The sequence below is a fragment of the Dipodomys merriami genome, unplaced genomic scaffold (genome assembly GCF_024711535.1).
Source record: "Dipodomys merriami isolate MVZ:Mamm:240054 unplaced genomic scaffold, mDipMer1.0.p SCAF_25, whole genome shotgun sequence".
NCBI lineage: Eukaryota > Metazoa > Chordata > Mammalia > Rodentia > Heteromyidae > Dipodomys > Dipodomys merriami.
Window position 1 is genome coordinate 20,364,157 of NW_027203937.1, and position 17,059 is coordinate 20,381,215.

General features: G+C 38.9%; 1 protein-coding gene across 1 annotated transcript; it reads right to left on the reverse strand.

Moving 5' to 3' along the window:
- Positions 1-5,803: 5,803 nt before the first annotated feature.
- LOC138836606 (olfactory receptor 52K1-like) lies at positions 5,804-14,920 on the reverse strand. Its single transcript, XM_070035378.1, has 2 exons — positions 14,820-14,920; positions 5,804-6,779 (listed from the first exon to the last, which is right to left on the reverse strand). The coding sequence occupies exons 1-2, from the start codon at positions 14,918-14,920 to the stop codon at positions 5,804-5,806; spliced, it is 1,077 nt and encodes a 358-aa protein (XP_069891479.1).
- Positions 14,921-17,059: the final 2,139 nt, after the last annotated feature.

Sequence of the window (17,059 nt, forward strand, 5' to 3'; positions counted from 1 at the left end):
TCCTCATGCTTTATGAGCTAGGAAATCTAAAATCAGTCTAGAACTCAGACTTCTCATTCACACAGAACAATCTTACATGTAAATCCAGGAAATTCTTTAGTGGAGAGCTGTTGCTAAATGTTTGTGTCTTCGGATGCTGAAAGTTTTGGCTATTAAAAGCTCATAACTGAGTGATTTCCATGCCAAAAAAGGATTGTCTCATCCAAAGTTACTTTTCCTTCTCTGGTCCAGCTCACATTCAATGACTAGAGATGTAAGGTTACAAGGATTCCATTTCAAACCCTATTGGAGAGACATCTCAGATCAGTAAATCCTACTAAGTTAGCTGAAGTATGTGAGAAGACATCATAATTTAACTTGTTCCTCTACTCATCCTGCTTTTCACTCCTTGAATGTCACTGTCTCTCTATATATTTCACATTGAACTCCTTGCACGTTAGCCTCTGCTTCTGAATGTAGTTTGGGAGAGCCCAGTTTAAAACAAATGCTGCCTGCTTTGGACTGAGACACATTCAACCCGTTGCAGAGCAAGTATGGAATAAATAGGAATTCTAATGCAGCCCATGCTAGGAAATTCCCAATGAGAACCTTCACCTATCTAATCTCCCCATCACAAAGAAGACCTTCCCTTTGGTTCCATCTCTGAATGAAACACTTGCCACTCCACATAGTGGTTCTTTGGGAACAATGTTTTAGGAACACAGTCCTGGTGTTGTCAATAATTTTTAAGTCACAGCTAGTGAAAAATCCTCTTTATTCAGTTATTTCATAAATGCAGATGGATTCTTATTTTAAAAAGTCAGCTGATAGGAGAGAAAACATACCACCATTGTCAGCCATCAGCTTTTCAAGATCAGCCTGGACTAAAAAAAAATTTCAGAAATCCCAAATTCTGGGAATTGCATCCAGTGGCAGTATGTGGAGGAAGGTTAATAGATGGGTCATGTTAGTCTGACTTGAGAACATACTAAGGGGCAACATTTCCTCTAGGGCTCCATAGCAGGTTGGCTGAGGATGTGAACAGCTGTGTCTTAGTTTAATTTCTCCCTATAACCAGTCTTTCTTCCTCTACTTTTTAGCCCAGGTTTTGATCCTAATATACTTTATACACTACACACTGTCATATTTTCTTCTTCCAGTGAGCCTAGTGCACATCGTGGCATTATTACCTTTTGCACTATCAAGGAATGCAAGGCTTCAGTGCATTGAAAAGGCCACGGTGCGTTCATTTTTGCACCTGTAACAAACACCTGAAAGAATGAAAGATTTATTATGGGTCACTGTTTTAGAAGTTCCAGTCCATGGACAGCTGATTCTGTTTTGTTTTGTATTTTTGTTTTGGTAGGAGGTTCTGTGGTGAATCAGAACATCATGGCAGCACTCTATGATAGAACACAATTACTTACCTCATAGAAGCCACGAAGCAGAGAGAGAGAGAAGGGGCCGGGGGGGTGGCTAGGACATACAACAGTTACCTACCTTCTCTAGCTGAGATCTGCCTCCTAATTTCCATCGTCTCACATGAATACTGTCAACCATTGAGGAACAAGCCTTCACCATCTGGGTCTTGGAGAAATTTGCATATTTAAATGATAACATTCCACTCTTTTTTGCCCATTTCATAACACAAAATGTATTTAGCCCATCTCCAAGAGTCCCCAGTCTTAGTAGTGTCAACATTGCTCAAAAGTTCAAATCCAAAGCAAACTAATAGCTGTGAACCCTTGTAATATCAAAAACAAGTTACATACTTCCATGCTGCAACACCATGTGGTGTTCATTCATTCCCCGGCCAAAAGGGGATAATGAAGGCATAGAAAGGAAAGATGAGATCGACGCAAGACTGAAACCTAGAAAAGCAAACATTATATCTTATAGTTCCCTGTCTAGTAACTGGGGCATATGGTGTGAAATGATCCCAAATACATTGGGTAGCCTGCCATGGTGGCCATGCAGCTTGCAGGCCAAATGGCCTCTCTCTTTGGATAGCTCCTCTGCTGAGGACAGGAAGGGAGGTTCTTGACAAAGATTTCATTTTCCCAGCATCTCTAATTTCTTGGGGCCTCACCTGTAGCTTGTAACTTCATTCTTACAGCTTCATACATTGCCTTCTCAAGGAGTGTCCTTAGGATACTCAAAACTGCTATGAATTTCTGGCTTCTCAGGCCTTCCTTTGAAATGTGGATAGAAACCTCTATTACCCTTGGCACCTGGAGTCACTGAGGTTGAACAGAAGGGCTGTTATAGAACCTTTCAGAGTCCGAATATTGTTCTTTTCCCCAAGCTTTTTCTCTGTTTGTGAATCATTCTCAAAACTGAATCAATACTTTAAAGGCTAGACCATCAAAGAATAGCCCAAAGACCAGGAAGGAAAACAGCATCCTGCTAAGTATCACTTGATTATCTGTGGGTCTTATATGTATATTCTGGAGTGTTGCTTCTCAGTAATTGACTTCTGGTATCTTCCCTCATTTGGTCATTATTGTGGACCTATTTTGTGCCCACTTGGTTATTTATTTCTTTGCTCTTATTTTGTTGTTGTTGTTCCCAATTTCATGGAGTCCAGCAGTGGTAAGAAGGAAATTAAGGAGACATAGTCATGTCACAGTCTGAAAAGGAGCTTCTCTGCCTACTAAAGGCAGTGGAAGATGTGACTGCTAAGAAAGACTAAGACATGGTCTAAATCTAACTGTCCATCATCCTATAAGAATGGGTAGGAAGGGACTAAGCAAAGATACTGATACATGTTAGGAAAGCAAATTCAGGGAACTCTAGAGGGGGGTTCAACAATACATCTCTGGAATGTGTAGGCAGGACAAGAATCTTTGGAGATGTAAGTATCAGGACTATGAAAAGTCACTGTCCAATGGATGGATCATTCACAGGCCTCCAACAAGCATTGTGAATGGCCAAATAAATAGACTTGGATCACATTGTTATTTAATGAAAGAGAACATTATGAAAGGACATTAACTAGGAATGGTAGAGGTTAATATACATAGACATCACGAATTTCAAAGAGGTGCCAGTCTGTACTTGCTTATTTATTTGCTTGTGTGTTTTCACTTCAAGAAAGAGCTGAAAATTATAGTTGGAAACAGCCTAATGGGACAGAAAACATATAACAAAACAAATGGCCCTCACTTACTAGGAAGTTAAAATGACCAACAGAAATAAAATAGAAATGATGGTGACATTGAATTTGTTTGCATGTGGAAGATATTAAATGAGAGAGAATATGTGCAATCTACTTAAGTCAAGGAATTAAGGTACCATGAAATAAGAGCTAAACACACAGAAGTTGCCCTTACCAACAAGATTTTTTTTCACATATACAACATGTTCAGGATAGGATTGTACAAATTACTTTGCCTAAAGCACTTAGAGACTTTTAAGTCCATTATAGGTGACCATCACTCAATCGTCCAACCTAGGTGAAGATTTCTGGGCAATCATGTGGCTGCTCCTCTCCTTCTGATCATTATTTCACTCCATCCTATGCAGCAGGACAAGGACAGGATAGCTTCCACTTTGTCTCCTTTATTTGAAGAGCCATCTTCTGTTTTATTAGCTTGCGTTAGTTTTATAGATGTGGGTTTCAGTGTTACATATCCACACATCTGGACACTGAATTCTGATCACTCTCACTCGCTCTATCACACTCTCTAGCCCCTTCCTTCTAAAAAACATTATCCCCCAACAATGAATCTTTGCTTCCTTTTCATAATTGGAAATAATCTTTTTCAACAGTATTTAACTGCCTTTAGGCTCCCTGTCAGCCCCACACCTTCTTACTTCCCTCCCATCTTCAGAGTCTATTTCTCTCCTCCCAACTCATCACTGCAGAGCTGTCTCCTTATGAACAATATTGAACATTAATATTTAACAGCTGAAAATGGAATCTTAGTATATGGAATAAAGTAGAAGCCATTTAGAAAATAAGATCTGAGGCAGAGTCTCCATGGAGACACAGAAGCCACTGATGAAGAAATGTGCTTGTGAAAAAAACAGGCCATAAATGTAAAGATATTTATTTATTAATTAAACATTTGTTGAAAGTATATTACGTGCCATGACTTATGCTAAGAATATAGAGGAAATGATTGTCTACTAGGGGTTTATTGTCTACTATAGTTGGAGGTTATATATCTAATCAAATATACAAAAATATATATAATTGCAATTGGAGCAGCGTACAAGTACATGTGACATTGCTAGAAATCTGCAGGGTGATAGTGTTTAAGCTATGGTTAGAGATGAGCAGAAGTGGTAAATATAAAGAAATAGAGTTACAATCCCAGGACAAGGGGTGCACATAACCCTGATTTCAAGAATATGGGAGAAATTAAGAGCATACTGCAAATACAGAGAAGTGAATGTCAGCGGTCAGAACTAGGGGGAAAATTGACAAGTACAAAAAGAAAAAGAATTTTTTGTGGGCAATGACCTTGGGAATATGATTAACCTGAGTCTCTGCTCTTGAAATGAAAAAGAAATGAAAGAATACTTGTCATTGTTTTCATGGATCAAAAGTATATAATACTGTAGGTGTCAGCAAGAGTCCTTTATCTCAAAAATAGAAAGAATACAAACTATAAAGAAAGTAAACTTTCATATGTAATTCTAGTGCCAGACGGTGCATAAATATTTGAAAGGGTTTCTCTCATTAACTTCAACTCTAAACTACCTCCAAAATTAGCTACTTATCTTTCTCTGAATCCAGTTTTTCTGACACATACTTAGCCAATATGTGAGAACCATCGTGGTGGCAGTTCTACAGAAGTCCAAAATGTTCCTGCAGCTTATTCTTGTTCTGAATTCCTAGGTCACTAGAAATTTGGTCTCTCAAAATCTTACTTAACTGATATATTTATATTGTCAACAAATATGTGTTGTAAATCTTTAGAAGAGAAAAAGATAAAAGCATAAAAAAGGAGAACACAAAGGTACAATACCTATGTGTATCTGATCATATTATATATATATATATATATATATATATATATATATATATATATATATATCAAAATGAACTCCAGGAAATGGAAACAAGAGGTTTATTCTTTGTTGTTGTTCTTCTTTTCTTTTCTTTTTGTCTTGTTTGTTCCTTAATATGTCTTTGGAGGTACGGGGTGGATAATATGTTAAAAATGAACTATACATTTTGTGGGTGGGGATGGAAGGGAAAAACTAGGAGAAAGTGAGGGATGAGGTGACATAATCCAAAAGGAAATATTCTCTTTGACTTACATAACTATAACTCTTCTGTACACCTCCTTTATATTAACATTAAAACTTTTTTTCTGTCAGTCATAGGGTCTTGAACTCTGGCCTTGGGTGCTGCCCCTGAGCTCTTTAGCTCAAGGCTAGTACTCTACCACTTTGAGCCACAGGCAACTGCCAGCTTTCTGGTAGTTAACTGGAGATAAGAGCCTCACGGACTTTCCTGCACAGGCTGGCTTTGAACAGCATTCCTCACATCTCAGCCTCCTGAGTAGGTAGGATTACAGATGTGAGCCACCAGCGGCTTGCCCAATAAAACATTTTTAAAGTATAAAAACCTACATGTTTATTCATCCATTGAGGTATTACAGCTTGTCTGAGTCTTTCATCCTAAAATCTAAACATCACAGTAATCAAAAGATATTTCCTAAGTGACAAAAGATATTTTTCAACAGCCTCTCAGAATAACATCGTGAGCTTTCTCTTCCATCTCCCCATCAGGCAAGTAATCTGAGCTGTGAGGTGTCTACCCTATAGGTAAGACCACTTAGACTTGAGGGCCAGTTGATAAAAATTATTCTCAATGAGACTGGTTCCACTTTGGGTGGATAATTGTGAACAGATGCTCCCGGATCTGCTTTGTCTTGACCCCATAGACAATAGGATCCAAAGCAGGAGGGAAGAGCAGGTACAGATTCACAAGGAGAACCTTGGCAGAAGAGGCAGTGGGTGGCCCAAAGCGCTGCATGACGACAGAAAGAAAGCCTGGTCCATAGAAGAAAAGGATGACACAGACATGGGCCGTGCAGGTGCTACTGGCTTTAGCACGTGCCTCAGGTGAGGGAAAATGCAGAACAGTCTTCTCAATCTGTCCATACGAGTAGGCAATAAAGGCCATATCCCCCACGCCAAGAAAGAGTGCCACCGCAAAGGCGTAGAAGCTGTCCACAGCCGTGTCCCCACAGGCCAGCTTCACCACGGCCATATGTTCACAGTATGTATAGGCAATTGTATGTGAGCCACAGAAGGATAACCGCTGGGCCAGAATTGGAAAGAAGAGGGTCAACCCCACACCTCGCAGCACCACCAGGCCTCCAATCTTGCTGACAACCCCAGGGGTGAGGGTGATTGCATAACGGAGTGGATTACAGATGGCCACAAAGCGATCAAAGGCCATGGCCACAAGCACCCCTGACTCCATGGCCGAGAATGAATGAATTAAAAACATCTGAAAAAGACAGAAGTGGAAATGGATGGCTGTAGCACCAAACCAGAAAATAGCCAGCATCTTGGGCAGAGTGGAGAGGGAGAGAACCAGATCGACAAATGAGAGCCTAGCAAGAAATAAAAACATGGGTTGGTGAAGCCTGTGGTCTGTCCAGATGAGGGACATGAGAGCACCATTCCCAGTGAGTGCCAGGAAAAACATGAAGCAAAAGGGAAGTGAGATCCACACGTGGGCTGCAGTCAGTCCTGGAACGCCAGTCAAGAGGTGGGAAGAAATGAGAACTATTGGGAAGAGCCATGTCCTCACCCACACAGAAGAAGAGAGGCCACTGCAAAGAAGAGCAGAAAGGGGAGATTCAGGGACATAGAGACTGAGAACTCTGCATACACAGCCTCACTCGCACCCAAACCACCACTGCACTTGTGTCCAAACTTCTCAGGAAAAAGTCAACAGATTTCATTTTGGTTAATTTTTTAACAAGGTGCGGAGAGAAAGAGAGAGGGGGAGGTGAACATCAGAGTTTTAAAAAATGTATTTAATTTATTTTTATTTTTATCATAAAGGTGATTGCAGAGGGGTTATAGTCACATAAGTCTGGTAATGAGTGCATTTATTTTTGAACAGTATCACCTCTTCCCTCCCTTGCTCCCAGTTTTTCCTCTCCCAGCTCCCCTCCCCCACAAGTTGTATAGTTCATTTTCAACAAAGTGTCCGGTGTCACTGCATTTGAAACATCAGAGTTTTTTGGGGGGGAATTTTATTTTTTTTATTGTGAAAATACTGTACAGAGGGGTGACAATTACATGGGCAAGATAATGAGTACATTTCTTTTTTTTTTTTTTTTTTTGGGTCCGGTCGTGGGGCCTGAATTCTGGGCCTGGGCGCTGTCCCTCAGCTCTTCAGCTCAAGGCTAGTGCTCTACCACTTGAGCCACAGCGCCACTTCCGGCTTTTTTCTTTTTGCTTATGTGGTGCTGAGGAATCGAACCCAGGGCCTCATGCATGCAAGGCAAGCACTCTACCACTGAGCCACCTTCCCAGCCCCATGAGTACATTTCTTATCAACCATTGTAGCCTCCTCCTTTGTTTCCCCTTCTCATCCCTTCCCATCCGCCCACCCTGCCCCCCCCACTCAATCCTCCCTGCTTCCCCCCCCCATCAAAGTTGTAAAGTTCGTTTTCGACATAACTACTTGTACATTTCATTGTTGCAATGGGTCCACCTGTATCCCTATTTAAACGATTTGTTTTTCCCCTTCCCCTCCACAAATTATACCGACATCAACTGTGGGGGAGGGACATACAAAGCAACAAAGAAATAATCTTATAAATATGTCAGAAACAATCACATGAAAGAAAAAAACATTTGAATACATATCTTAGGGTTCATTTCCCTAACATAACCTTATCTGACCTTTTCTGCTTGACTCAGACATATACTAGATATTGCAAATAAGGGAAACCATGGGACCTATGTTTCTTTGGGCCTGGCTTACTTCACTTAATATAATTTTTTCCAAGTCTTTCCATTTCCTAACAAATGGAGCAATGTCATTCTTTCTGAGAAACATCAGAGTTTTTAAATGACCAAGAAACTTTGCTGGAGCCCGGCTGTCAGTTGTAACCTTAAGCAAAGTATCTAGCCATACCAATATCTATGTCATTTTGAAAAATTGTATGAAATATAACATATAAAAGTTAATGTCAAATGTTAAGACTATTATCATCATTATTTTCATTCTATCTTATGTAATAAGTGATGGACTTGGGAGCTGTCTGACAGAGAATAATAGAGGCTTACAAAATTTAGAGATAGGCCAGGTGCCGGTGGCTCATATCTGTAATCCTAGCTACTCAGGAGGCTGATCTGAGGATCATGGTTCAAAGCCAGTCCAGGCAGAAAAGTCTGTGAGACTCCTACCTCCAATAAACCATTAGAAAGCTGGAAGTGACACTGTGGCTCAAGTGGTAGAGCGCTAGCCTTGAGCTGAAGAGCACAGAGATAGCACCCAGGCCCAGAGTTCAAACCCCACGACCGACAAAAATAAAATAAAATAAATAAAAATTTAGAGATAACCAGCACTTCATGGGCAGATGAGCTGGATCAATCCAATCAAAGATATTACCCCCTCTCCCACAATGCTGCTTTCTTTCTTCCCAATAACACTTTGTTCTCTGGAACTCCAATGTGTGATTTTAGGAGGGTCAGAGGAAGAGTCAAGAATTGTGCAACCACTAGATCTAAAACACATTGGAATATAATAAATTATACAGGTCTCTAGGCACTCATACACATTGAAACCATAGGAGAATACTCTTAGAAGAGGAACAGAAAGGTACAATGCCTATCTATGGTTGAGCATACAAAATAATACCTATTGAAATGAACTCTGGGAAAAGAAAACAAGAGGGATTTTTCTTTTCTTTTTGATGTTTTTGTTTTCTTCTCTTTTGTCTAGTTTGTTCATTTGTTATCTCTCTTTGAGAGTATAAGGGGGCACAGAAAATGGAGTGACAAAGGGTAAACAAATGTACCAATGGTACTCACTGGACACTATGTTGAAAATGAATGATACAACTTGTGGGTGGGATGGAAGGGAAAAACTGGGAGAGAGTTGGGGAAATGGTGACATTGTCCAAAAGAAAATGTCCACTTTGCCTGACTTATGTAACTATAACCCCTCTGTTTTTAGCATTTTCAAATAAAAATAGCTTTTATAAAAGGAATTGTGTGACCACGCTAGAAGGCAGTTTGGATGTTCCTCAAAACATAGAACTCCCCTTTGACTCAATCATACCACTCTCCATTATCTACCCAGAACATTACAAGTTAGGGTACCACAAAGGCACTTGTACATTCATGTTCATTGCTGTACTATTTATAATAGCCAACTTATAGAAACAGCTCAGATGTCCTACAATAGATGAGTGGATCCAAAAAATGTGGTATTTTTATGCATGGAATTTTATTCATCCATTAGAAAGAATAAGATTATGTCATTTGCAGGGAAATGAATGGACCTAGAACAAATCATAGTAAGTGAGGTAAGTCAAGCTCAGAAAGACAAATGGCATGTTTTCTCTCATATGCAGAAGCTAGATGAAGTGGGAAGGGTGGAAAATGAAGGCAAGAATGTGTTGTATATACCACAGAAATGAGAAAAAATAAGGGAAGGGGTGGATCAAGGGAGGTGAAGATGTTGAAGGGATGACACAGGTCACGATGCATTGAATATATCAACTGCTTTGTTAAATGGTAAAATTCAACATATAACCTAAATATGAAGAAAAGTGATGAAATGGCTGAGAATGTTGAAAGGGACAACAATGATCAAGACATACTGTATTCCTAAAGTGCTTTGTTGAATGGTAACTCCTGTGTACAGCTACTTAATGATAGTAAAAATAATCAAAAATAAAATAAAATACACCAGAGCATAAGACTCTAGGCATTCACACAAAAACAGTGAAACTAAAGGAAGATAATATTAGGGAATGAACTCGAAGGCATAACACCTCTGAACATTTAAAATACTATTTATTGAAACAAATTCTAAGAAATTCAAACCTTTGGGGGGTTTTGTTGTTCATGGCAGTAGTGGTGTTTGTTTTTATGTTTTGTTTCTTGCTTTGGTTTGGTTTGGTGTTTTTTCTGTCTTGATGATGCAGAAATGGAGGAGGGAGACATGAACAAATGCAACCATGGGACTCAGTCAATGTTATGTGGAAAATGAACTGTGCAACTTGTAGACAGGGATGGGAAGGCAAAGAAAGGGATGAAAATGTCCAAAAAGAAACGTACTTATAAGCTGGGCACTGGTGGCTCATGCCTATAATCCTAGCTACTCAAAAGGTTAAGATTTGAGAATTACAGGTCAGAGCCAGCCCAGGCAGGAAAGTCCAAGAGACTCTTATCTCCAGCTAACCACCAGAAAACTGGAAGTGGAGCTGTGGCTCAAAGTGGTAGAGTGCTAGCCTTAAGCAAAAAAGCCCAGGGAGAGCACCTAGGCCCTGAGTTCAAGCCCCACAGCCAACAAAAAAAAATAAAAGAAAGAAAAAAGGAAAGAAAATGAATGTATTCATTACCTGACTTATGAAACAGTAACCTCTCTATACCTCTGTACAATGCCTTAATAGTAACAATAAAATTACATTTTAAAAAACCCACTAGCATCCAAAATTCATTATGTTCTTGCAAAAGAAAAAAAAAGAACTATAATTGTGACCCTGATCACTTGGCATCTGTCTCAAATTATCCTCAAAACTACCCATCCATCAGCCTCTATCTTCAGAACACTGTAAGAAATAATTGTATCTGATGTCTCAACTATCCCCTCAGGACTCAGAAAATTACTCTTAGTACATTCTTGTGCTCAAAGGAATCTAACTCAGAAAGCTCAAGTATATCTATAGAAGGATCAATAGAAAGATAGAGAGATGGAGATAGACAGACAGACAGACAGACAGACAGACAGACAGACAGACAGACAGACAGACAGACAGACAGATAGATAGATAGATAGATAGATAGATAGATAGATAGATAGATAGATAGATAGATAGACTGACCAAGGAAGTAGGTAAAGAAAGGTAATGGGCATAGAGCCAGAGAATTTGAAGACTTGATTCAGAGATGGCTTCATAAGTGTTTTCCTATAACTCACTTTCTGGTCTTTCTGAGGTCCAGACTTCCAAATAGCCTATTCCTAACACAGGACTAGAAGAATGTTTCTCTTCTCTCGAGTGAGGGATTTTCAGATTCTCAATTCTCCCTTGATTGTTCTAGGTATCTTCTCACACAGTATTGCCTACAAATTTGTTGAATATTTTTCTTAGTGATATTTAAAGCATACAAATTCATCTAAGATAAGCTATTAGATTGCCCAAATGTTAGGAGACTGGAGAAATGTAGATGTATCTATCTTCTTTGGGCGTACCCTCAGCCATTACTCACCAAAGAGCAGCTCTGAGAAACTGTCAGTGAGAAGGTAACTATCAGCCAGGCCCCAAGAATAGTGTATTTAATGGCACCTTTTCAAACACTATCTGTAGGGATCCAAGATGAAGTTCCTAGCACCTAGATACCAATTAGTACTTCTTCCTGCTCTTCAGACAAAATTCTAACAAGGTCTCTTCCTTTTATTGATGCCCCAGAGAATATCCCCTACAGGGAATATTTTCAACAGCATACTCCAGGTGCCAAGAGGGGCCAAGATCCTAGATCTAGGCACAAGAAGATTCCTGCATGGGAAATAACCTCTCACCTAGAATGATCAAAGTCCAGAAAGATCTGATCTACAGAAGGTGAGTAAAATTGCAAAGTAATAAGAAGGAAGCATCCATAGGACGAGCATAGAATACTACCTTGATGTATAGCCTTAGCTATTTAAAAATGTTTGCGGGCTGGGAAGGTGGCTCAGTGGTAAAGCGCTTGCCTTGCATGCTTGAGGCCCTGGGTTCGATTCCTCAGCACCCATAAGCAAAAAAAAAGCCGGAAGTGGCGCTGTGGCTCAAGTGGTAGAGCGCTAGCCTTGAGCTGAAGAGCTGAGGGGCAGCGCCCAGGCTCAGAGTTTAGGCCCACGACCGGACCCAAAATAAAACAAAAATAAAAACGTTTGGAATGTCCAACCAGTGACATTGAAAGGTGAGAGATTAATAGCTGGTCATAGAAATCTGATGTGAAAAAAACTGTGAAAGGCAACATTTCCTCCAGAGCTCCATAGCAAGTTGACTGAGGCTTTGTAACAACTGTATTGCAGTTTGATCTCTCCTTCTACTCAGTATTTCTTCCTCTATAATTTAGCACATGTTGGTCTGGGAAGGTGGCTCAGTGGTAGAGTGCTTGCTTTGCATGACTGAGGCCCTGGGTTTGATTCCTCAGCACCACACAAGCAAAAAGAAAAAAGCCGGAAGTGGCGCTGTGGCTCAAGTGGTAGAGCGCTAGCCTTGAGCTGAAGAGCTGAGGGACAGCACCCAGGCCCAGGGTTCAGGCCCCACGACTGGACCCAAAAAAAAAAAATTAGCACATGTTTTGATCCATAGTAAACTTCACATCTCCTGGACTGTCACAACGTCTTCTTCCAATGAGGCACATGCATCATGAAATTACTACACCTTAATAAAGAAGACATGTCTTAAATAGATTAAGAAAAATGTGTTCATCAGCTTTGATAGTTTTAACAAGCACCAAGGAAACAAAGGAGGAAAGCTGTATCATAGATCCCTGTTTCAAAGGTTTCATCAACAACTGGCTCCATTGATTCCAGGTTGTGGTAAAACAGACATCATGTATTAGAGCAGAATTCCTCAACTCATGGCAGCCCACAAGTATAGTAAGGTGCAGGCAAAGATATAATTCCTCAGGACATGCTTGCAATTATCCACTTCCTCCAGCTAGGCCTTACCTCCCAATTTACAGCACTTCAGAAAATACTTTCATTCACTGGAGACAAAACATTCAACACGTGAGCCTTTGGTCCCCCTTCATATTCAAACCATGACATGCCATACCTCTCTGCCAAAAGCTTTTGCCCATTTCATGATGCAAAGTGTATTTAGTCCGTCTTCAAAGTCCTGTCTTAGTAGCTCCAGCATTGCTCAAAAGTTCACATCCAAAACAAAGTAATAGCTGTGAGCCATGTGGGCAACTTCCATACTTCCAAGCTACAATGTCACCAAGTAAATATTCCCATTCCAAAGGAAAGAATAAAAGATAGGAAGGAAGGATCAGACTAAAGCAAGACTTGACATCCACCAAGGCAAACAGGAAATCCTGTAGTTCTCTATTTGACTTTGCTACGTGTGATGTGTTGTGACTCAAGAAATCTTAAGCAAGTTTGCCATTATGACCATACTGTTGGCAGGACACATGACCTCTCTCTTGGGCTGGCTCCTCTCTTTTCTAGGGTTTTCCTGGGCAGACATTTCACATTCCTGGCATCTCTAACTTCCTGAGGTCTTCATTGTCTACCTTGGAAGAATTCTTGCTCTAACACATAGTTCCACGTTAGCTTTTTGGTTATTAATTGGAGATAAGAGCCTCATGGACTTTCCTGCCTGGGATGACTTTGAATTGTGATCCTCAGATCTCAGTCCCCAAAGAACTTATTAAAATGCCCAAAAAGCACATGGAAAAAAAATGCCCAAAGTAATTAGTCATCAGAGAAATGGAAAGCAAAGCCACAATGAGATACTACTTTAGACCTAGTACAATTCCTGTGTTTCTACTTGAAAACAGATAAATGTTGGTGAAATGTGGAAAGATTAAAACTCATGACCTGCTAATGTGATTGTAAATGCTCAGCTGTTTTGTGAAACAAATCTCAAAGTTCTTTAAATGATTAAATATAGAGTTGCTTGTCTGTCAGCAATTCCATTCCTGATTCTCCCAAAGAACTAGAAATATGTCTATACACAAAAATATCTGTAGATGAAAGTTCATAGCAGCCTTAACCAGAATAACCTAAAACTTAAAACAATATAAATTTCATCAAATGAAAAACAGAGAAACAAAATTTGGCATATTTATACATTGTAATATCATTCAGCCACAAAAGGCAAGGAAATGAATTAGTAGCATATGCTACCATATGGATAAATCTTGAAAACATCGTGATAGATTTTTTTAAAAAAAGAAGGAAAAATCTACATATTACCTCATCCTATCTTTATGAAATTTCCTAAAGAGAAATTAGGAAAGTCTGCTTAATAGTTTCTTTTGGAGGTGACGAATATGCTCTGGAGTTAGAGGTTATAATTATACAACAATAATTGTGCTAGAGTCCATAGAATTGAATAGTTTGAATGGTTGAAATAGCATCATGACCACTCATTGTAGGAATCCAAGATTTCTCCAGGAAATGATTAGAGCATTGATTTGTTGACTCTAGTCTTATCCTAAAATGCAAGAGTGTTTTTCTGATGAGTGCCAATATGGTTCTCTCTAAGCTCATAAAGTTTTTAAAACATAGTGTTTTACATCCTGGGGTTCATTTTATTATTCAGTCATAAAAGGCTCTCCAACTGTATGACCAATTCATTGTCTCTGACCTAAGAGTAAGTATAATTATATTCTACAATATTGTTATGCCATTTAGTTCTGCTAATGTCATGAAGAAACCCACTGAGTAGATTTATCTTTCCCCTAAGAAAGTTGATTGGTGAAAACAATCAAATTGAGTAGAATTCCACAATTTCTATTTTCAATAGAAAACCATCTACCAGAGCAGAATATATTTCTAGCAAGGAAAGTGATTTATATTAATTATATTAATTGTATAAAATAATGGATTCCTTATGATATTTTATGTGAGTAAAAAATGCTCCCTCCACATCAATAACCATCTCACATTTGCTTTCATGTCCTTTTACTTCCCCAACTCAGAAAACTTATGACACTTTTTAGACTGTACTTCACTTAACAAGATGATCTCTAGTTCCACCCATTTTTTCTGAAAACGGTAAAATGTCATTCTTTATGGCTGAGTAAAACTCCATTGCATGTCTCCTTTTCTTTATCAATTCGTCTAGTTATGAGGTCCTAGGCTAATCCAAAAACTTAGCTGCTGTGAATAGTTCTACAGTAAACAGGGGTGCACAAGTATCTCTATAGAAAGCTGACTGATTCTTCCTGCTGTATGCCCAGACGTTGTTTAGTTGGATCATATGGTAGTTCTATTCATAAGTTTTAAGGACCATCCATAATGATTTTCATAGTGGCTAGACCAATTTACATTCCCATCAGTAGTATAGAGATTCCTTTTTCCTTTGCATCCTCACCAATATTTTTTTCCTGATGATCACCATTCTGATATGAAATGGAATCTCAATGTAATTGTATTCATATTTTCCTGAGGGCCATGTTGGACAATTATTTCATTTATTTATTGGCCATTTGTTTTACTTCCTTTGAAAAGTAACTGTTCAACTCATTTTCCCACTGTTGATTGGATTGTTTACTCTCTTAGTACCTTTTTTTAGTTCTTTATTCTGAATACTAATTCCAAATCAGCTGAATGATTGGCAAATATGTTCTTCCATTATTTTCTCCCATTCTGTGGATACTTCTTTACTCTGTGGATTAGTTCTTTTACTGAGTTTTTTTCCATTTTTATTCTATTTTTGTTGTCTTTAAGTATTTGAGATTACCATTTAAGAAAAGGGGTTACCACTCAATATGCCATTTATGAATACAATGTATCTTGATCAATATCACCTTTTTCATCATTTTCCCTCACCACTCCCAACCTTACCAATCTCCTCGATTTTCCTAGTTTTGTAGAACATGCATGAAAGGATATATTCCCCAAGTCTTATTATTATATATCCCCTACTGAGATGTTTTGTTTTGTTTTGTTTGAGAATTTCTTCTTTTCAGTGCTGAGACTCAAACCCAGGGTGTTTGCATGATAGGCAAGTACTCTACTACTACCTCACCAACTCTTTTATCACCTTATTCCACCTTAACCCTAAACATATGTTATTAGTAAAGTCAAGATAGAAGGAGTCCTAGATGGAGATGATTGACATGAACAAGTATTAGAGAGGATTCTTATAATGTGGAGCTCTAAAATTATTCATTATTTTGTTGCAATATGAGATCATTAGCAAGAGCAATATCTGTGTGATGCCAAGGCAAAAAGTAAAGTAAGGTGAGAAAAAAAATATTCAGGACATGAATAAGAGGAAGTAAAACAGGTTACTACTCATGAAGCTTGTGAAGCAAGAAAAATGTGAATGAAACCTCTGAAAGAGACAGGTAGTAAAAGATATGTGACATAGGAAGACTTCAGAACCTTCCTATAATGAGTCATCAGATGGGGGTGAATGCATATCTTAGGGACCTGGCATGAAAAAGCTGTCTATTTGGTAGGTTGTCCCTGGGACCAGAGCTAAATGGGTATACTCTCAGAAAAGTATATGGCTAACCTCAAAGAACACCTGGGTCTTAATTCCCACAGCAATGTGTAAAACCCAAGCCCTTGAGGATACTTAGGAAAGACTAAAGAAGGCCCAAAAGGCAGAACACCAGAACCAGGCATCTTAGCGATATAATTTGTACTAAGCCATCAAACTTCAGGAGTGACAAGCCAAGGTAGGGTTCTATGTCATTGCACAGAGAAGGACATTGCCTGCCACAGAGCCCCTTCATTGCCCCTACTGAAGCAGTAAGTACTCCAGTCCAATGGCCTGCATGCTAAGAGATGAATCTATATCCTGATCTCTGAGTTTGATTATATATCTTACCTTTCTCTTCTATAGTTGACTCTTCTTTGCAGGAAGCAAAATCTGTAATCAGGAAATATGAGAGAAAAGAAGCTGATCTCTAAGATAGTCAAAAAATAAGTGATAAACCAACAGAACTAGATTAATAAACTCTAACCCCAGCTTTCCTACAACTAAAACTAACTTTGAGTGAAAGATTCATCATTAAGTCAGTCTGATAAAAGATATTTGACCTTGAAGCCAACCAGAAAGTCAATATGCATGCCATTGCATTATTAACATTGGCCACATACTCCCAAACATTCCATAAAGACATGAAATGAAAATGAAGGAATGGTGATATTTATTTTAAAATATATTTCTTATATAAGCAACTTTCTGGTCTA

What these genes read in the sequence shown, in the direction of transcription:
- LOC138836606 (XM_070035378.1), bottom strand. Translation starts at nt 14,920, where the DNA reads ATGACATTTTACCGTTTTCAGAAAAAATGGGTGGAACTAGAGATCATC. An exon ending in AAGTTTTCTGAGTTGGGGAA is followed by an intron (nt 6,780 to 14,819) that starts GTAAAAGGACAT and finishes TCTTCTTTGCAG; the next exon opens with TGGCCTCTCTTCTTCTGTGT.